Below are 22739 nucleotides of genomic sequence, written 5' to 3' on the forward strand. Positions count from 1 at the left end.
ATCTGTTCTCCTAATGGAAGAAGGATCATCAAACATGAATTTGGACATTGCTAGTTTCCGGTTTTTGTGTTGAAAATTATTTCATGCCACAGGAAATCCTGTCCTATCTTTAAATTAGGATAATTAAAAGTCATTACATGAATAACCTCTATAACTTATAAACAAAGGAAATATTTTTGACACACAGGATAAATACATTAACATTTTTTGCTGATTAGCTCTAAAATATTTTTAAGTCTCAGCTAGTTTTAATGCCATTTTACCAGTTTATTTGATACAAACTGTGTTTTTATTACTCTTCTTAACCAAGAGTTTAGAGTACTGAATATGTTCCTCCTCTGTGATATTACTTGTTTCTCTTCAAATAAAATTGCTGAGTGGATATCATGCTTTAAACACTTTTCTAATGTTGAGGTCAGCCACAACTTTTGACAACTTCTACGAAATTACCATTTTATTTAGTGCTCCATCAGAGCCAGTGGTAGTGGGAGCCATAAACCTCCTTGGAGTGTTTTGTGACAATCAAGTCCCATAGCACACCCAAGAAGGGGGGAAAAAAGGAAAAAAAAAATTTACAACCGGCCTTCTCCAGGGCTGCCGCTGTTTTTACTGCTGCTGGAAATGTACCAGTATAAGAGAATTTTTGAAGTTTTCTTTGTCAACATTAGTATTCACTGAAAAGTACAAGGAAGTTCTGATTCATCAAATGATTTGTTTACAACCTGTTATAAACCTAATTTTTTGACTGTCAGAATGTAAAATAGAGTCGCTAAAACACAGAGTGCTAGATATTGACCAGAATAATCTTGGCATATTGCTGTGTATTTTTAGCAATTGCTTGTGGCAGAACGTCACAGTACAGAAAAAACACTGTTATTAATGTTGTATTATGTGAAATGATTCAGAGAACACACAACCAGTATGATATTTTCTTGATTCTGTGACTCCTTCAGAACACAGCAATGTCTGAAACACCTCCCATTAATGACTGTGCATGAAGTAATCCACATTGATCTGGCTGAGCATTGATATTCAAAAAAAAGAACAGCTGAGAGATGATCTGAACAACATATTTTGGTGCACATTTTAAACAGTCATCCAGAATTTTGTCATTGTACATTCCTTCAATTTCAATGGAAAATCAATATTAAAACTGCATATTCTCTGACTGTGGGCATGCCTAATGTGCAGTGTTGTTGTAGCCCTGTGCTTTGTCTTTGCTTGCAGTAATGCTGTCCATTTGGTCCTTGAGCTTGCAAACAGCCTTTAAATAAAGGTGATGAGGGGAAAAAGCAATGAGATTGACATTACACTCAAGCAGCTGAAAGAAAATGCAGCGTTTATTTAAAGAGATAAGAAGTCAATCTTTGTGGAATGGCTATTTATAAATGTCAGGTGTTTGGTTTTTTCCCAGCTGAATTAAGAATGTCTGACATCACCTTAAAGCCTGCTTGCCTATAGAGTATTTGAGCTGTTAGAGCTGGTAAAGTTAAAGTAATTTGTGTAGAATGATGTAGTTACTCCAGAAAGCTTAGATATCACAGTAGAGATACAGTAGAAGTTCTAGAGGCATCGATGCTTGCTTTCATCCATGGTGAAAATAGCATATTATCAATTGAAGAAAGAAGTTGATAATGAAGGTTATGTATTTTGTTAACAAAGCATCTCCATTGCACTCATGATGAATTATATTAATTGAAATATACTTTTTTTGTGTGTGTTTTCAGTGAAAGAGTTCCTAGCCAAAGCCAAAGAAGACTTTTTAAGAAAATGGGAAAGCCCCCCTCAGGTATCACTCATTTAAGCATTCAGTAATTTTCTGTATTGCGTTTTTTGGATAATGTTATCAGTATGTTATCAGTCTGTAATGAGTAGTGCAGAAATAATTTTAGTACAATTTGTAAAGGAGTGTCAGCTTGTTTTAACTCCAGCTTTGTCACTTTCCATTGAAGTTTATCAACAAAGATTCTCAAGTCTTCTCCAGACTTGAGTTGATAAAATGCTCTCACTGAACATCTTCTCTTATGAGAATAATGTTCACAATATGACAAGACTCAATCTATTGGCATGTTTTTAGTTGGCTTTTTTTAATAACCAGGAGCATTAGCACATCTGTAATTTACCATGTTAATAATTTCTGCCATGATAGTAAGTGGAATTAAGAGTATTAAGACTACTGCATAGGGCTTGGGAGCTGGTCAAGGAGCTTGTTAGAGAGAAGTCTTGTAAAATTTGGGATTTTGGGGGAGATTAATTCTTGTTCTAATGCAATATTTGAGATGCTATGGCAATTAATGTCTGAGAAAATGTACTTGGGGATGTGCTCTTCAGACAACTCTCATGTAGAACTATCTGTAGGGCTTGGGGTCTTTAGCATGTTCCAATATCCTTGATCATGAAGCATGAAGGGATTATTTATTTGCATGTTATATTCATGGTCTGTTTACTGCTAGATGTTCCTTACTAAGCATGTGTGGACAGCTGTATGGACAAATTACAGAAATGTTGATGTAAATCAGTTAAGTCTTCTGTTTTAATGAGTGCAATGTAAAATCTCTTTTTAAAATTTGGCAGGTATCAAATTATAACTGTATAGTTGGCTATAGTTATCTTTGTTAAATGTCGTATTTCCCAACTTTTTTCCATAACTGAATTCATACAGTTAAAATTCTCTTTGGTATTATTGTAAACAATGTGATTATATCCTACATATAGAATACTGCTGGCCTAGATGATTTTGAGCGGCAAAAAACCCTTGGAACAGGATCATTTGGGAGAGTAATGATGGTGAAACATAAATCCACAGAACAGTATTATGCTATGAAGATACTGGACAAACAGAAGGTTGGTATAATTCATTGTTGGTTTTGTGCTACAGAAGAGTTTGGTGCAGATGAAGATCTGGTAGCTGTGGCTGCACTGAGTTGCACACACTGTGCTTTTCCTTCTAACACTTGAATACCAGTGATAATTTAAATGCTTTCTTTTATCTTTTAGCCAGTGGGTTCAGTTGTTAGGATTGTGCAGACTTTGTACAGTGGCCAGTAACATTAACAGGCTGAAGAGGCTCTAAGTAGCCTCTAGGTCCAAGGCCTTAATAAAATGTTATTGGGTGAATTCTTTGCTTAGATTTTGTAAGGTGGCATGTATGTTCTTTGGCAAAAGCAAAATGTAGTGCTATAGTTCAAATAAACAGATAAACTTTTGCAGGATAGTTGAAAACTACCTAGATCAGAAATTCTCAACATTTTCATATGCGCACCATAATTGAAATTAAAATTGTCTGCAGAAAGAACTTATTTTCCATTCTTGGTCCTATGAAGTATTACTTTCTGTATGTTTAATTATGTAATAGTCCTGTTGCATCTGTAGTAATGTTATAGATAGAACAGGTTGTCACATAATGGACATTTTCCGTGTTGTAACCTTCAGTGCTATAGTCTGAACCTGTATTGCTGCTCCAGCCTGATATTTTTTTAGCAGTTTATTACTCTTAGATTAAGTAAGCAATGTCATTTGATAAAATTTAAATTTTAAATTTTACAGTACAGAATTCCAGAATGCAAAGAAGTATTTTAACAGAATTTATCAATACAAGTAGTTTTAATGGTATTGACATGTTTTTCAAAAGTGCATTATTTAGGTTAGTGGATTCCAAGGTCCTCAGTGTAAGAGCTGCTTGCTGTGTAACAAAGGTCATACTAAGACAATATTATTCTGGCAAAGGGAACTTAATAATCACCAACAAACAAAACTCAAAATCAGCATTGCCTCAGTGTGAACTTCTGCACTCTAGGCATTATTACATTTCTGAGTAATTTTAAGTAATGGAACTGTGGCAGTGACACAGTCAGACTGTTCTGCCTGAGTTGCAGTTCCAGTACTCTTTACATGTGGTTGCAGTCCTGGACCTTGAATAATGGATTATTTAATGAAGGATGCTTTATAATGGTCTCACCAACAGAAACTAAAACAAACTTACCTTTTAGTGTCAAACCTGACAGGACTATTTTTCATTTCCATTTTACTTGAAAAAAAGGGAAAGCATCCAGTGTATGTCTTTGTTATCCAATCTCATGCTTGATTCATTGAACATGAAAAATAATGTAATAGATGTTGATGCAGCCAGGAGTTTTCTGTGTAAGAATATTATTCCTTTGTCTGCCTTGAGGTAGGAGGGCTGTAACATGCCACTGCTTGGCTAGTTTAATTATGTGATTGTTTTTAGAAAGAAAAAACTCATGAACAAGAGCCTGGGCACAAACAAGCTGTTGTAGAATCTGCCATTACCAGACACCATTTGGTATATGGGAAGCTGACACTGGCCATGCCCTGAGCCAGGGCTGAAGTGGGAACAGAGCTGGGTCTGAGGCCCCAGTTGGACAGCAGCTTCAGCCTGGGGCCTGGAGTGTTGCTCCATCCCCCTCCAGTACCTCACTGGGAGGAGATGCAGGAGCAGGAGTGAAGTCTGGTCTGGCATTGCAGCTGAACACCTCACAGACAAGTGCCTTGGCTTTCTTGCTTGGATAGACAAGATCTTTCCAGCACTTTTAGGGATAAAGGAGATACTTCCCACAAACGAGTTGATTTGAGCAAAACTTTTTTTGTACCCTGAAGATCTAGAATTCAAAAGAGGTTTAATTTTTTTAAATCATTTTTCCTTTGTATGATTTTTATTTCAAAACAGTAGTGAGGTTTTTTACAGGTACTACTTTTTGCTTCTAAAAGTTAAATTTAAATACTATTTCATTCAGGGTTGGAGTGTCTTGATTATCTCTTATTTATAGCAGTTAGATTTGCAGACATAAAAGCAGACTTGTTTTGATCACTCATGTACATTTCCTTCTCTTTTCCTATGGAATGAGGAAAAAAACCCTAACTTTACTTGGAAATCATGCCATTCTGAAAATGGGTTATAGATAAATTGTGCAATAGTGATTAAATAAAATGGATATAATTCATTATGCACTTTTGGGGCCTAACACAAGGAAACTGATTATTAATTGCTGAGAAAGAATGATCAGAAGCCTCCCACTTGCTGTCTTGTTAGCAGCCTGACATTTTAGTGGATTATATGAAGTAACTTGTTTATAAAACTGGAGATTTTGAATTTGTATTCTCCTTAGTTTTGTCACTGATGTGTGAGCTGTATAACATAAGCCTGTTTACTTCTTTTCACAGGTAACAAAATTCATAATTGTGTCCTACACAGTTTCCTGCCTTTTGTAGCAAAGGGTCCAAAGATCAAGTGGATTTTATTGAAGTGCTGAGAAAGTATGGCCATAATAAACATAAGCCTTTCATGGAAAATGCAGACAGGTTTTCCTTACTGACTCTTACACTCAGCAAGTAGGAAGAAACACTATTTGTAGAGTTGTCTGCCAACTCTTTAAAATGTTATTAGACTTTTTAATCCTTTCTTGGTTCTGTTAATGTACTAGGAATCCATAAGGTTTTTCCTTTTCTGTAAAGTTACAAATTTGATTTCAACTAATTGTTTAGCACAAAAAGTTTATCAAGAACTATAAAATATCACACTTAAGCTGAAGATTTTTTTTTTCTCTCCTAGGTCGTCAAACTGAAGCAGATAGAACACACACTGAATGAGAAGAGGATATTACAAGCGGTGAACTTTCCTTTCCTTGTTAAACTGGAGTATTCTTTTAAGGTAGTAATTTCTTTCAAAGTAGTTGTTGGGTTTCAGGGAAGTGCATGCTTACACTTTGGATATTAAAACATATAACTTTTACTGTACAATAGTTCAAGTATTTTTGTTTTCAAAGATGCTTCATTTGGCACTGTTGCCAGGGCTTGAGTAGGAGTGGAGTGCACTCGTGTACACTTCATATACCCCGGTTCATCAGGTAATGTTTGAAAGGATATCTCCAAATAAAAAAATAAAAATTAAATTAAGTGAAACTCCTCAGAGTTTTCTCTTCTCTTGGAGGGCAGGTGGATTGTACAGCAAGGGAGCCTTAAGGCATCATTTTACCTTTGAGAGATATCAAAGCGTGTCTTCTGTACCACTGTATAGAATGGTAAATTTGTAATTGTTATGGAGATCTTTTTGCTTGAGATTTATACCTGAGGCAGGTCTTAATGACAGTTTTAACTATGAAGGACAGATTTAACATGAAGCTAAGGTCACAACTTTGAGCTTAGCTTTGAATTTAATGACAGTATATACTAGTTAGTCTGCAAAGAAATTGAGAAGCTTTCTAGTTTAGGGAGTGATATGTGCCTTCTTTTTTTTTTTTTTTTTTAACATTTTAAATGAACAGACATGTTCTACCTTAATCTTTAGAGGTTTGGGGTAGGGGCTGTGGAGACAAGAATACCACAGGTTGTCAGTTATAAGTATTGAAAGAGTTCAAGGTCTTGCCTTGCAGTAGGCATCTTACCCTCTCATCCATCAGGTCTCTTACCAGTCTGCGTCTGGACCTCACTAATTATCTTTATCAGATTTGCTTTCAAATATATTTTTTGAGATATATGATGCTTCCTTTGCAGATTTTCAAGAATTTCTACCTATGTTGCATTATATTTGTCAATGTCATTGGATGGCTACAATTTTTCATTTTCATTCATTAATAAAATGTACTCCATGCAGGAGTTGTAGAGACTATAGCGTGCCTAATGTATATTTGTGTGTGTTTACTTGTCTCCTGAATTTCCTTAGGACAATTCTAATTTATACATGGTAATGGAGTATGTTCCTGGTGGAGAAATGTTTTCACATCTAAGAAGAATCGGAAGGTTCAGGTAAGAGTATTAATGACACTATTCCTTTTAAAAGGCTTAATTTGCTGATTTGGGAAGAGGGGTTTGTAAAATTTGTTAGCATTGAAAAAAAAACTCTGAAGGGTTAAGTTTGTTTGCCTCTTGTTCAGAGGACTTAAATTAGTCAGGCATGTAGAACTCCTATTTATTTTTCATTTAGTTAATACAGGCATTTGTGATCTGTACTTGATAGAATCTTGGAATTCCTATGCATATTGTCACTGAAATTCATGGTAGTTTCTAAAAGTAAAATTTGAAGTCAAAGCTCTGCACTGTGGGGTACATTCATCTAAATTTGCATGTGTATTTTAGCTGCAAGACTTTAGTTTAGGATGTATCAATTCTGAAATTGTTTGGTTTTGCTTTTTCTTGTTGCACAGTAAAAGAACCAGTTAAAAGATACTTACTTTGTCTATGCCTGACATTTAGGTGGTTGTTTTGGTACCTTAGCTTTGCATTGGGGTACTTAATATTCTTTCAATTCTTCGCAGTGAACCACATGCACGGTTTTATGCAGCTCAGATAGTGCTAACATTTGAGTACCTCCATTCATTAGACCTCATCTACAGAGATCTAAAGCCTGAAAATCTTTTAATTGATCAGCAAGGATACATCCAGGTATGATTTTCTTCATATATTTAGGGGTCTAGTTTTGTCTTGCAGTGTAGATTTAGGTAATTTGAGAAAATGTGTTTAGAATAAAGAGTCTGTTAGCATGGTTGTGTGGAGCATTCAAACGCCATACTGTCTAGTAATGGTTAAAACCCTTGGGTTGCACTTCCTCTGACTAAAATTAAGTATGCACAGTAGAGCTGTCTGCAGTTGAGCCAGTTGTCAGGATTTCCCTTGGGGTCTGTGGTGAGAAGTAGGTGATTATATGGCTCTGTTCATCTGACCTATTTTATACATCTGCCCTAGAACAAGATGAAAGATCCCCTAAAATGTCTGTTTCCCTGCACTATCTGTATAAGCAGTTTAGGAAAACCAGCTTAGTTATTAGTCCTGATATGATAGTACTTAATGTCCATCAGATGAATCCCACCCTTGGAGAGTCCTAGCCTTCCCAGACAGCTGGGTGGGAGCTGAGTTGAGGTCCGCACTGCAGTGCTCAAATGACAGCTTTTGTTTTACAACAGCCTCTCGTGGCACCTTCTCATCTTCCTCTTATCACTTGTGTTTTTAGCTAAATGGCAAATGGGAAGGCAGAGTGCAGCAACAAGCACTCTGCAATGCTGTGCAGTCCTTAAACTTAAAAGGAAGTTCTTCCCTCATTGTGTCACCTTTTGCCACAGCAGAATCTAAACAAGATAATACATAATAAAAATGTTTGAGAGAAGTGTAAAGGATTCATATCTTATGTTGTTTATAACTGTAAGATGATTTTGCATGGGGTCTAGGATAACACTGTAGGGAGAAGATCAGTACAAGTTTCTTTAACACAGTTGGGGAGCACCATTAATGTATGGCTGGTTTACTCCCTTTACTGTGACTGCTTTACTCCAGCGCTGGCAGCTCTCTCTGTGGAACAGCATGTTTTTGTGTTTTTGTGGCAGAGGGAGGTTTTTGTTCATATGTTGATGCTGCAGCTCCAACTTCATTTTCTTTTTGTATTTTAAAGCCATTACTATTTGTCCTGTGTCTGCAGTGTATTCTTCATGCATAGACTGATGTGCATTCCCAAACACAGAAATGATTCTTTGCTGACTGAAGCAAGTCTCTCCAGTCAGCATGTCACCCACTCCATCCAGTTCCAGCTGCTAATGCTGTTGTTTCTACCAAAAATGAAAAAAAGCCTTGATAGTTTGGCTTCTTTAGTTTTGACATGAACGTACAGCAACATCAGGGTTATTGTATAATTAGCAGTGATTCTCATTTGGTACGGTATGTGTTCTCAAGGAATGGGTTGAAATGGAAACCAAGAAGGAGGAAACAAGAGAAACAGTCACAGACTTAGTAGCTTGAAACTGACCCCAGAATTCCACATGTAATTCCCTGGGTTCTGTATGTATTCCACAATATGGTCCAGGTAAAAACACAGACAGTACGATATTGCATACAGAGTTCTGAAAACTTACTGTAGAAAACATGACAAGTGAAATGAGGAATTGATAATGTCCAAGTACTTGCCATTTGTGAATACAGTTATTGCTACATTTTCCCCCCTCAGGCCTCAGATAAACAAACTTGACTCTGGTGATGCTTTCAAAGATACTCAGAATTAGAAGTTACTGGAAGACCTCTTCTATGTTGTTTTATTCCCACACTAATTTTACATATGACCCTTATACACTTATGCAATAAAATTCAAAGTTTACAAGGCTGGGGGATATATTGACCCTTTTTGTGATTCATTTATTTGTTAACTAAAGGAAAAGATAAATATCTTGTTTATATTCTTCAAATTCTCAGCATTACAAACAGTCTGATGTTAAAATATAAGAAAAAATAATGATGTAATTGCAGTACATGTGGAAGATTAGTAAACCATAGTTTCCACTGATTTTTAAATGATAAATAGAAACTGGTGTAAGGGTGATAATGCATATTTTGTGTTCTTTATTAATTTTATCATGAGACCTATTTATCTGACTTAGAAGTACCAGGAACACTGAGTAATAAAGGTACATCTGACTATATGATACTATGTGATTTGAGAAACAAACTTTTCCCCTGTAAAAAATGGCTTTCCAAAATATTTCTAAAGTACTTAATTTTGAATTTCTTTGTAGCAATGCACTTACAATCAATTTATTTCTTCTGATGACAGGTCACGGACTTTGGCTTTGCAAAAAGAGTAAAAGGCAGAACTTGGACGTTATGTGGGACTCCAGAATACCTGGCACCTGAAATAATTCTCAGCAAGGTACTTTGTCTTATTACTCAGCCATGCATTTGATGTAGTTAAGGCTTCTCACCCAATTATCAAGCTCTGAGGGATAAACAGTTGCTGATACTTCCAAAAATTAAATCTTGATTAGTCAATTGACAGATTGACAAATGACACAAAGTGCAGTCATTGCATTGTAAATATTTGTTTAGTATGCCAAAACTTATGCCAGATAAGGAATTTTCACATAACTGTACCAAATTTTCTACATTGCTTGCCACATAACTTGTTAGGGGCAAAGAGATTTAAAGAACCTGTAATTAGGTTATTTAACTAACATCCTTATCAGAAGAACAAATCTTAGTGATTACATTCTGAAGTGCTAACACACCAGAACAAGAACTCCAGAGGTAAAAAGAACTGTGTAGGGGATGAATCAGTAGTCATTACATAACTAGTTGCAGGGTTTCAGGTTTAAGGCAGTTGACATCGAATCAAACATGAAAATCCACTGGCTTTACACATAAAGTACATGTAGTCTAAGCTGACTGTAGATCTGTTTGTCCATTACTTGCATTAAGTGTTCCAACATAAAAAAATATTATTTCTCCTGTAGCTGTTTAACTGTAGCACTGTATGTTTTACAAATGGAAAATATAGCACTGCTTATGCTATAAAACAATTGTAGTGCATAAAGTACACATTTAACAAGTGCTTTAATTAAAACCCTTTGCAGATTGTCACAAGTGAACAAAAAATACTTCTGTTTGGGGGAAAAAAGTTTGTCTGCATGTTTTTTTTCCCCTGTGCAGTTAAAACAGCAGAAGAAATTGCAATGCGTCTACTAGAATGTCTTCACAATAGATTTTCCTGAAGGATTGGGTCTGAGCCCTGAGCTTTGTAAAAAATCTCAGAGAACATATATGAAACAGATGGGTTTGGTGGTTTCTTTGTCTTTTGTAACATTGAATATGATCTACTAATGGTTTAAGGTTCAGGCTTTTAAGATCAGATCATAAATTACTCTGACAACTAATTAACTAAACTACATGTGAAACTGAATGTTCCAAAATGTGGAGAATCAAGTGAAATGGTGACAGTGTACAATATAGGAAGTGTTGTTATGTATGTTGTTATAATAAAATTTCCTTAAGCTTTGAAGAATTATCAGTGTAACAAAATTGTTTGGATTTTAAATAAATGAGTTGTGCCCATTTACACAGGAGTGTAAAGAAATCACTGACATTCATCACAGGAATGTGTGCAAAATGCCTTATTTCCATCACTGGTTCACTGTCATCACTGTATTAGGTTTTAAGTGTATTGCTGTTGGAATCTGTGAATGCCAGTTTGGTTGGAGTCAGGTTGTAAGTTCTGCATTATATGATCAATAATGTATTTGCTTTCTTTGTATTCCATAAATATATAGATCTATACAGAAAATCCTAACCTGTGTTAGAAACTGTACTAACAGTGGCATGTTTCCTTTCGTTTAGGGTTACAACAAGGCAGTGGATTGGTGGGCACTAGGAGTGTTAATCTATGAAATGGCAGCTGGATATCCCCCATTCTTTGCAGATCAGCCCATTCAAATTTACGAGAAGATTGTGTCTGGCAAGGTGGGTTAAGGCTCTGGGTGTTTCCACAAACACAGTTGTTTTTATAGACCCTGGTTTTTGGTGGATGAGATGCAGAATTCACTGACCACTAGACAGTGAGCAAATTGAAAAGGACCTAGGAGGAGTTTGTAATGTACGTTTCATAAGTACAGACATTGTTACTTGAAAACCAAAGTTATAAAAATCTGTTCCCTGCCTTCAAATTTAAAATGCAAGTTACTAAATTTACAGACACTGTGGTATTATATCCTTTTATGCTTGGGTTACATTGATCCAATGACTATTAGCAACTACTTAGCTGTGTGCTTAATTTGCCTAAGCTATTTTCTCTCAATGTTTTTTGCAATTTTTGAGAAGCCCTGAAGGGTGTCCATCATTCCTAGGTCTCTTTACTTCCACAGTCTTATAGGTAGACATATCTAATGTTGTTTTGCTTTCATTGTTATATAAAAGTTTTGAAAAGTGTTTCCAATGTTTCCCTTTTATTTTTCATTAATATCTCTTAGCGTGCTGGATAGCACCAAAATGTCGTCATTCTGTTGTTTCCCCTGCCAGCCAGTGTTGTTTCTTTGTGCTCATTTGATTTGTTACAGTTGTTCTCTTCCTTGCCCCTACATAGACACATGCTGTGCTGCATCTCAGGTGCTTCTGTAATTCCAGTCAAGGGCAGTACCTCAGTAGGCCTGTGGTCCCCTGCACTGAGGTTGATTCTTATTTAATAAAGAAGGTGGTTGGTGCTTGCTCTTTGAAAGGCTTTAATGTTGTGAACCTTCAGCTGTGTCCATGAATATATGGGAATTAATTTACAAGGACATATTTTTATTTTTCTTCTAAACTAAATATTTTTCTTCTAAACTAAAAACAAAATGTTGGGCAGTTTTTGTAGTTTTATCTAATTGGCTTGATGTCTGCAAAAGGTTATCTACCTTTTTTACTGAGCCCATGGATGGACTACAGCAGAAATAGCACTGGATATCAACTCTGGAAACTGTAATTCAGTCCTCAGCTAGCAGCTGTTTATAACCTGGGGTCTTTCATTTATTCTACCTCATTTGCATAGTTCTCTACTTTAAAATTTGAGTTAATATTTCCTTACTTCTCAGTAGTCTTGATATTATAGTCATTAAACCTGTGAATTTCTCATAATCTACAATAGAACCATATTAGTAGGTAAACTGAAGCAGGGTCCTTAATAACTGGACTTCTTGATTTTTTGAAATATTTTTATGTTAAGTAATTCCATGATCTGTATTTACATCATAACTGATCAGCTCAATATCGAGAGTGTCAAACACTGAGGCTATGAGGATGACAAATACAGCTTTCTGCCTGTTCTTCTCCCCTTCCTTCTCTCTGCCAACTCAAATGGTGTCAGTAGATCATTTGTTAGAAAAACCCTTTGTAATTACATCCCACGAATCATCTTCAAATATCCTTTAGCCAGGTTTGAATGAATTGCAAGTCACTAGTGTGCTGTCTTCAAATAGTGCTGTTATGTAAGGCTTCTGATGTTGGTGCATTTAGTTATGAGAAACAGATTGCAGTACAGCATAATGTTCCAGATTGACTTTTCATATATGATTGCTTTTTCATATATGATTGCTGAATATACAGTTATTTCAGAGCATATCTATGTATTTATATGCTATATGTATGCTATATACTGTGTCTCCTCTGTTATATATATATATAATATAATCTAAAAATTTATACCTAGAAAATAGCTGACACTGTCTTGAGATGATCTGTTGTTAAAACACCAAGTTCAACTTACCTTTTAGATCACTATTACAATAAATTAATATCTTGCCCCCTGGAAACTTCCAGTTCAAGAAATCATAGATAGGCAGTGTAATGCTACCGATAAAGGCTTTGTGAAACAGAAGTACATGTGCAACAATAATTATCTCTCTCTTCATGCATTCCTGCTTGATTTGATTTTAGAAGAAAGAAAATTGCCCTACTGTTTCCCTTTGTGTCAAGTTGTTTCCCTTCACAGGGGAAAGAATCAAATTTGTATCATGTTTTTTAATGTTGTGGCTGTATAATTTTAGGTGAGGTTCCCATCACACTTCAGTTCAGACCTAAAGGATCTTCTAAGAAATTTACTCCAAGTAGATTTGACCAAACGATATGGAAATCTCAAGAATGGTGTAAATGACATAAAGAATCACAAGTGGTTTGCAACTACAGATTGGATTGCCATTTATCAGAGAAAGGTAAGACCCTTCCTGATCAAAACTATTACTGGTCTTTAAAGGATTGAAGTAAAATTTCTAATTATTGTGTTTAATTTTTATTCCATAGATCTGGGACTTTAAATTGAGAAAGGGTGAAAGTAGTTTAATCTTTTAAGGTTCCAAAGGATATGTATAGATTGAATTATGTTTGTTCCTTCTGGGTATTCTGGCCCGGACCTCTGTGTACATTCACGTTCTCTTTAACACACATGTTGTGCATTAGTCTATTTCTGGATTATCTCAGGACAAGGCATCTCCTGCCTCTCTCACTTTTTATTTAACCCCTGCTATAGTGGCATCTATAAATACTCCTCCACAGCAGAAATGAATTTGTTTTCCTTTCCAGCTAGCTCTTAGCACTCAGACTGTGCTTCAGTGTGGAGAAGCTCATGCCAAAGCTAGAGCTAGTCTTTTTTCTCCTAAAGCAACCTGCTCCTTCTGTAAAAAAAAACTAGAGATAAATGATAATATTTAAAGAAATTGGTTTGAATTTGAAATGCTAACAGTCTTGACTATAGAGGCATGAACTTTCTGCTGTGACTGGAGCATTTTAAGGGCTAAACCTAAATACTAACAATAGTTTATAAAAAGAAACTGGTTGTTTGGCTACACAAACTGACAGTACAGCTGTTGAATTAATCACTAATGTATTAATTACTAGAAGACAAGATACAATTAATGCATCCTGTATTCCTTGCATTAAGTATAGATATTTTTAAGAAAATATTCCTCATTGTGGAATTCTAATTTTCTGTTCTTCACTTTCTTAATGCCTCTTTGCAAGGCAGATTTATATGCACCAAGATTCATTTGCCAGTACACTGTTTGGGAACAAACAGGCCCCATATTATTAGTGTTTTAATACTGTGCTAAATACTCTTAGCATTGCTGGTGTACTGCTACAGTGAATAACTTTCACATAAATAAATGTTTTTAAATGTTAAGAAGTAGTAGAGTCAGAATAGCTATTGCTAGATTTAAAGGGTTGTGAAAACTGATACCAAGTAAGTCTGAAGCTTCTAATTATAAAGAATAAATACTGTAATAGGGTCTGAAACAACAGCATGGATTGTAATGTCATTCAAGTAGTCACAGAAATACAGCAATAAACCTTAGATTTATACTAGTTTTTTATAGTAGCTGTTACCACAGCATGTATTCTCCTGAGTGAACATAGTTTTCCTTGGCAGCTAATGTCATGTGAATGATTTTGGGGTTTTATGGTGGTTTTTTTTTTTTTGTTTGTTTTGTTTTGTGTTGAGATTTTTTGGTGGTGTTTTGTCTTTTTTTGTTGTTGTTGTTCTTGTTGGGGTTTTTTGGGTTTTTTGTTTGTTGGTTTGTTGTTATTTTTAATGCTACGGTCATAAGTAAACCAGTCAATTACTTAGTATTTCGGATACAGAATCACAAAATTTGCTGATTTGGAAGGGACCCACAAGGATCATCCTGTCCAATTCCTGGTCCTGCACAGGACCCCGGCAGTCACACCATGTGCCAGAGATCATTGTCCAAACACGTCTTGAACTCCGGCAGGCTGGTGTGGTCACTGCTGTCCTGGGGAGCCTGATCCAGTGCCCAAACACCCTCTGGGCGAAGGCTTCTCCTGATATCCAACCGAACCCTGCCCTGACTCAGCCTCAGGCCATTCCCTCGGGTCCTGTCCCTGCTCACGGAGCAGAGATCAGTGCCTGCTGCTCCTCCTCCCCTCCCGAGGAAGTTGTGGCTGCAGTGAGGTCTGCCCTCAGTCTCCTCCAGGCTGCACAGACCCAGTGCCCTCACTGCTCCTCACAGCTTCCCCTCGAGGCCTTCACCACCTTTGTTGCCCTCCTCTGGACACTCTCTAATAGTTTCATGTCCTTCTTACATCGTGGCACCCAAAACTGCCCCCAGCACTCGAGGTGAGGCCACCCCAGAGCAGAGCAGAGCAATCCCCTCCCCTGCCCAGCTGGTGATGCTGTGCCTGATGTCCCCAGGACATGGTTGTCCCTGCTGGCTGCCAGGGCGCAGCTGGCTCAACCTGCCATCAACCAGGACCCCCAGGTTCCTTCCCACAGCTGCTCTCCAGCCTCTTGTCCCAGTCTGTCAGTACATCCAGGGTAGCCTCATCCCAGGTTCAGAATCTTGCACTTCCCGATGCTGAACTTCATACACTTGCTGATTGCCCAGTCCTTGAATTTGTCAGTCTCTGTGCAGGGCCTCCCAGCCCTCCAGGGAGTCAACAGCTCCTCCCAGTTTTCTATCATCTATGAACTTACTTAGTATCCCTTCCACTCCTGCATCCAAATCATTTATGAAGATGTTCAAGAGCACCAGGCCAAGAATTGAGCCCTACAAAGCCCGACTAGTGACAGATCACCAGTCTGTTGCTCACCCATTGCATGGTATACCATCAAGTCTTCCTTTCTTTATGTGTTTCCATATATATTAACACGCTGCCTGATAAGATGATTGTACTTAGGTCCAAACAGGTATTTCCACTAAAAACCAGGGTTATCTCCTGCAATCTCTTTTTAGCAATTTCCATAGTGAAGATAACAGGAAAAGGTCTGATGTGTCTCATTTGAAAGTGTTCTAAAGTTCAAGCAGTAAATGAGTTATTTTCTGTGCTCTGAGTTTTGTTGTAAGAAAGTGACTGAAAATCAATTTAAGACACAGAGACAGAATTCAGATACTGGTAATGTGTGGCTTTGTAGGCTAGGTATGTACACAGACCATGTGTTCACTCAGGCTAAATTGCTGAAACATATATCTTGTTTTAAGAATAAGAGGATATACACGTGACAATTGCACACACAAATGCACGAGTTACTGTTATTTCTTGGCAGTGTACAATGGTATTGCCGACAGTCTGGAGTTTAATTTTGTTAGTCTGTGCTGTACCTCTTTAATTTACTGATCTACACATGCAGCACACCCTGACCATCAGCAATCTACCTGGGGGCACAGTGTGGTGTGATCCTCTGCCCCATTTCATTGTTTCCCCACCATTTTGCCTCTGGCACACTTAGTCTTTGAGATGTTTGGGAGAAAGATAGTGATTACTTTGTGTTTCCAGATTTAAATTTGCATCACCTGCATAATTTTGTTGTAATTTTGCTTACCTTATGGTATAGTCTTTGAGTGACTCCTTCAAGTCATTGCTTGTGTCTCATTGTGGCCTAGTTTTTAGAAGGCTTTCACTTCTCACTTAGGTCCTAGGAGGAACTTCATAAAAGAAGCAGAACAAATTATTTTCCACTTGTATTAGGTTAGTTTTTATTTGAAAATAGAAGAGTGTTATTAAGTAGGAGGGGGAGGCATTCCAGACTTTCCTAAGATTTTGTGTAGTGGTAGTGGCGATCAATGTACTCCATGTCCTGTGCTAACGAGCTGGAAGGAGCTGGATCGCCTCTGCAAGGAGGGGACTAATCTTTGTTTTGAGCCTGTCAGCAAGAGATTAGTCTTTTTCAATTCAGATTCACACATCTAGGCCTCTACCTTCCTAGGTTGGTTTTGTTTATGTGCCACAACTTAAATCTGTAATACCTGATTTCTTGGCAGGATCTGAGAAGTAATTGGGAGTATTGCTGTGCTCATTATTACAATGTTAAATCTACTGGTATTTGGCCAGTAACATTTCATGTGCCTTTTTGTGTTTCCCACCAATACAGGTAGAAGCTCCATTCATACCAAAGTGCAGAGGTCCTGGAGATACCAGCAACTTTGATGACTATGAAGAAGAAGATATTCGTGCTTCTCTAACAGAAAAATGTGCAAAAGAATTTGCTGATTTTTAGTAGGAGTAAGAGGACAAGATGACATCAGGGCTCACATTGGGATCTTTGCACTCTGTTAACAGATGAGGTGGAGCTGAGACCATCATATGTCAAAACAGTTACCTAGTTACTTCATTCCACAAAGCTGACTGAGGTCTTTATTGCCATCTTCCATGTGTGCAGTTTGCACCAACCCTTCTAACTAGGCACAATTAAGCAAGCACTGTTTGTGCAGTAACACAGAATAATAGACCACTTTCCTACTTAACTTTGGTTTCTGTCGTTCTTTGTTTCTGTGTATTGTTCATTTTCCCCCTTTGAAATGAAGTAGTTTTTTACCCAAGAATGCTCCATTTTATTTTGAATAATGTATTATTTGTGTGAGTGAAATGGAAGGTGTTGCGGCTAGTGTGATTTAGACTGAAGTGAAAGATAAATGTTGCTTCTAGTCTGTGCCAGCCAATAATTCATGTCTGTCTTGTGTCTGATGCTACAATTTATAATAATTTTTTAGTAGCTCAGACTAAACCTAGCCAACATTTTTAGCATTTTTGAAGGTAGTATTTATCGCCATATAAATGTCTGCTAAATTAACTTAAAAACATTTCTTCCTGGAGGCTGACCAAAATTCAGTGGAATCAATTGGATGGCTTAAGTAGGGGACAGTAGCTAGACCCCGTGCCTTGGTTTTCTACATCCCTGTAGTTTTTGTCACTGCCTCCTTCCTTTGTATTTCCCACCTAGGCAGTAGGCAAGTTGCCACAACCAGGCTGTACCGTGGAAAGCTTACAGTCTCATGAGAGGGAGTAATTCCATCTGGTCTAGACTTTGGACCATATTAAACCAAGTCAACTTACCAGCATTTCAGTTGGCAGGTGTGAAATGGCTTGTTTAAGATCAAGAACCCTAAACTCTTAAAGGAAGTTTTGGTCAGTACTGTAGAGAATTCATTTTGATTCACTTTTTCTTCTGTTTTTTTCTTATTTTTTTTTAAAGTAGCCAATGTTTTGGCTCCCAAAGTATTCCTTGCTTCAAGCCTTTTTTGATTAAAAAAGGCATCCATTAGAATAAAAACCATCATGCCACAGAAAGCAAAATGCGCTCTGCCATTAGCTATGAAAAACAAATGGTTTAGCAAATGCAAAATAATGTTCTAGAGGCATCGCTGGATGAACACGGTTATTTTTTGTTAGCTGTTAAGAATAAGAGGTTATTGCCAAGTTTTTATTCTGGTATACTATATTAGTAAACTGAGGATGGAGTACTGCTACAATCATTTTCTTTTTAATTACAGCACTTCATTCATGAAGAAAAGAGATCAAGTTTAAAAACTGCAACAGCTGAGTTTTATTTTAGTTGCGTTGTGTCTTCATTTCTAACCTACTTTCTTTCAATCAATCAGAATGTATGGTCACACAGATACAAGTATTTGGGTTTAATTATGTTTTGTATACTCTCACCAACTGACTTAAAAGGTATTGCTACCATGTGCTAGCTTTGGGCACTTTTACACATTTATTTCAATGTTAATAATCAGCGGCTCAGCACTTTTTTCGGGGTTGCTTTTAAACTTATTCATAGTAGTTTTATTTGAACACTTGGTTCTGGCTGTCTCAGTGACCTGTCTTAAAACAGCACATCTAAAAGTTTAAACTAGACTCATGTTTTATGAAAAATTTACATGCATACAAGGATGAATTGTTTTTTTAAAAAATGAGCTACATTGATACATAGCCATTGGATTTGTTTGAATGCCAGTGCAAATAAACAGCTGGCATTCCTTCCTTTTAATCTGTACGACGCTCCTAAAAGAAAGGCCTTTGTAGACATTTTACAAAAGAATATGAAACATACCACCCAATGTTCTGTCTGTTTAGGTTGTTGAGCATTTTTGCACAACGTCATTAGGAGGCTGACACTGAATGCAGTCTTTGTCCACCCATATTTACATACATGCAAGAAAAGTATAAGATACTTTGCTGTAGCAAATTTTATGTAACAAAGATATATCGTCACATTAATAAATTTAAAGAAATCCTTTGTATGAAAATGTTAAAATCTTTTGTATTTCATTTAGACCAAGGACATGCTGCTGTATGCTAGCTGTATGCGATAAATTCTACAGTAACTTTGTTGTCGTTTATGAACTTTAAAAGATTTTAATAAATGTTGAAGATCACAATTTGATTCTGTTATGATTTTAATTTTAATCATTACATTTATAGTTCTAGAAAGGTTCAAAGATTTTTCTGTTCTGTAAAATACTGTAATCATTCATCTTGCGTGTACAATAAGACAAAAGTCTAGGAAATTGGTTCTGACATGTCTGTCTGATATCCAGATTAAATTCTACACGGGCAGAAGTGGAAAAGTCATCATAATGCCATGATATTATGCTATTTTTTAATTTTATGAAAATCCTGTTAGAAAGTAAAACACTTTTCCAATATGGCATAATAGACTTCAGTATGGAAATGAGATTCTATTTTGGAAAAGGAGGGGAAGTGTGCAATTTCCAAGGCATTAGTGAGTACATTTGACAATGTGAGTATTATACAACCCTCTCATTTAAACACAGTCATGAAATATAACTACAGAATATTATGTTACCTGTATTTAATTTGAAAAATCCTTTTCACAATATGGAAAAATTGTATATCTATGACAGTAGAAGCTTGTTAATTTTACACATTTGAGGAATTAAGTGTTGAACTATATGGTATATTTTAATTGTACTCTAGTTGTATGTAACTTTCATTTCCAACATAAAGGATTGTATCTCATTAAGTAAATTGCTTTTTTTATTATCTTGTCAGTTGCATTAAAACCCTTATTTTTAAATCCTTTAAAGTATTTTACTAATTTTTGCAAATAATTAGATGTTTTTAAGTGCTGCAATAGTGTGCAATAGTAAACATTTATATACAGAAGTGCAAATTAAATTATGTACAACACTTGTGCTGCTTCTTTGTGAATCAGAATGTTGTATGATGACAGTTGTTGCACCTCCCCACATGTGAGCAGGGTTTGAGAGCAAGAGGAAAAGGTTGTGAAACCTACTACACATATGAGTTGGGGCACAGTAAGCTTTACACTAACTAGGGTGTCTGGAGAAGGTGATGTGGAGAACATTAAAGGCACTATGGGAAGTCTTGGGCTTCTTAGACAATCAAAAGCAAGCAAGATGATCATTAGCTTCAGTATTGTTTGTCTTTATTTTATTTTCATTCGGAGCCAATGCTTTTTATTAAAGATAATTGCCTGTTTTTAAACTGTCTGCAGATCCCGCTGTACAAACTTTGTGCTGTGTCTCATTGTGCTGTGAAACAACTGATAGAAGTAAAGACTGTTCATGGTCTTGGCATTGTCTGTCTTGAGGCTTTTTCTGCAAGTGGTGTTTGGAGAGGCTCTGGTGCCTGCTCTGTAATGCAGCTCCTCCTCTTCCCACTGTGTGAGCCGAGCTGTGGCCTCTGTGCTTGTGCTGCTGTACGCCTGCGACTGCGGTCTTGTGTTCTTGGTTTCCTGGTACCACTGCTACATTACATTTTAAAGACCTTTGTACTTTTTCTAAAGCTGAGCTAAAAAAACTGCAAAAATACTGTCTTCTGCTTTTACTACAGCTCCTAAACAAGCACAGCATGCTGAGCCACAGATTTGAAGGTGTCATTCAAATCTGTTCTGATTTCCTGCATAAGAAGGACTTATCCTAGATCAGAATTGAAGAACCATTCTATAATAAACTGGTAAAAAATCAGTTCCATTCTCTAGCTGAGGTGCATATAGCTGATCTGGATCTGTATAATGGTATTAAAAAAAAAGAGAGTTTGACCACCACAGTTTTACAAGTGTGGGTCTTGCATACATTTTAAAACTGTTTTTCATGGAAAGGTATTTTCATGAGGTATTGACTGATTTAAGTTCTTTAACAGAAAGGTAAAATATGAGCACCTAACTTCAAGCTGGGCAGTAAAAGGGTTAGGACCCCACAAGGATGTTTAAATGCCTTATAGGTAGTAAATGTTTGTCATCTTAGATAGGGATTATATGAAGTGTTGGATTTTTTTAGCAGTGTAAGAGGTGAGACAGGATCTCAAGGTATCTTCCCTTTCTAACTTCTAAATTTGATGATGAATAAAAGTATGAATTAAATCTGAGATCTAGTCACATTTACCTCTTTTTATTGTTTGGATTTGGGGAGCGGTATCGTATGACAAAAAGATGCCTGAAGGAAATTTGCGTATACTGAAAATTTATTTTATTTTTATAATTGACTAGTACAAAGAGTGTAGTCCCTAGAGGGATAAAAACAGCTTGAGGTTTCTATGACATCATTAGGATCAGTTCCCAACAGTGTTTCAAAGCCAGTAAAAATTCCTTTAGAATCCTTACAGCTTCACTGTGCTGTTCCCTCCCTTGGAGGGTCAAGTACCAATGTCTTTGCAAAAACATATTCCTGAGAATTGTGTGTGTAAGGGTCTTTGCTTTGAGGCTTTAAAGAAACATAGTTGCGGTGTTCATTGACATGAGCTGCTGTCAGTGAAGCACGAATGGAAGAGCCAGTGACAAACTTGCACATTTCTTAACTGCTGCTAAGCTTACAGGTCTAGGTTACGATGGAACACACACTGGCAACTGATGTTTGATGGCAAGGCTGCAGCACAAAAACTCTTCAGGATGAAAGGTTGTTGGAGTTTGAGAAGGAGGTCAGTGATCTGTTCCATCTGTATGCAACCACAGTAACAGGTGTTTTCCTTTGCTGGGAGGTTGTTATCAGAGACTTCTTACTTTGCCTTTGCTTCCAAGGTGCTGTGGATGATCAGAGGGGACACAGCTGTAGCTATGTTGACACAAATGGAGCAAGGTCTCAGCAGTGTGGCAAGCAGTTTGGTACCTTCTGAGCGTGTTCAGTAAGTTCCAGGAAAAATTACTGCTGATTAGGGCAACAAAGAGAAAATTGGAGTGCTGGAAAGGCTTGGTTAACTGAAATTCTTCTGCCACCAAGGCAATTAGATTCTATTTAAGGGAAAAAAAAAAAAAAAAAAATCCAAGACCTCATTTAGATTTAGTGGTGTATTAATGCTTTGGTCTACACAGCAATATCACAAGAATACCAAAAGTACTGCTCTTTAATTTGTATCTACAGTGCTACTTTGAATGTGTATGTAGTTACCTAAATAACAGTTCAACAAAATGAATGCTTGATTGGGATGTCCTTTCACGTTCTCCTGTCTTTGCCATCCTTTGACTTGATGCTTGCATGAACTGGGGATCTGAGTGTCAGGACTCTGTTAATGAGAAGTAATACCCTGGATAAGTAAAACATGATTCACCTATCTCCTAGGCATGTCAATTCAGGTTAAGCAACCAATATGTAATCCTTTCATAAATGCCCAGTGTTTATCAAGTATCTGTTTTCAACTGCCCCCCTAAAAAAAGGCACTGTGTGTCCTCAGTTAATACGTTATCTTTATTTCCCTTTTTCTCTGGCCATGTTGGGAAGTGGCATTCTCTGGCATTG

General features: G+C 36.8%; 1 protein-coding gene across 1 annotated transcript in view; it reads left to right on the top strand.

The window, feature by feature from the left end:
* Positions 1-19406, top strand: part of PRKACB (protein kinase cAMP-activated catalytic subunit beta) — a 66183-nt gene extending 46777 nt beyond the window's left edge. The window contains exons 2-10 of the mRNA XM_084210926.1: positions 1728-1789; positions 2716-2844; positions 5570-5668; positions 6680-6762; positions 7272-7398; positions 9548-9643; positions 11104-11226; positions 13281-13445; positions 17117-19406. Of these exons, the coding sequence (XP_084067052.1) occupies positions 1728-1789; positions 2716-2844; positions 5570-5668; positions 6680-6762; positions 7272-7398; positions 9548-9643; positions 11104-11226; positions 13281-13445; positions 17117-17242 (1010 nt within the window). The 3' untranslated portion in view covers positions 17243-19406. The remainder of the gene's footprint in view (positions 1-1727; positions 1790-2715; positions 2845-5569; positions 5669-6679; positions 6763-7271; positions 7399-9547; positions 9644-11103; positions 11227-13280; positions 13446-17116) is intronic.
* The last annotated feature ends 3333 nt before the right edge of the window (positions 19407-22739 follow it).

Source organism: Fringilla coelebs (assembly GCF_963513975.1).
Source record: "Fringilla coelebs genome assembly, chromosome: 9".
NCBI classification, from domain to species: Eukaryota; Metazoa; Chordata; class Aves; order Passeriformes; family Fringillidae; genus Fringilla; species Fringilla coelebs.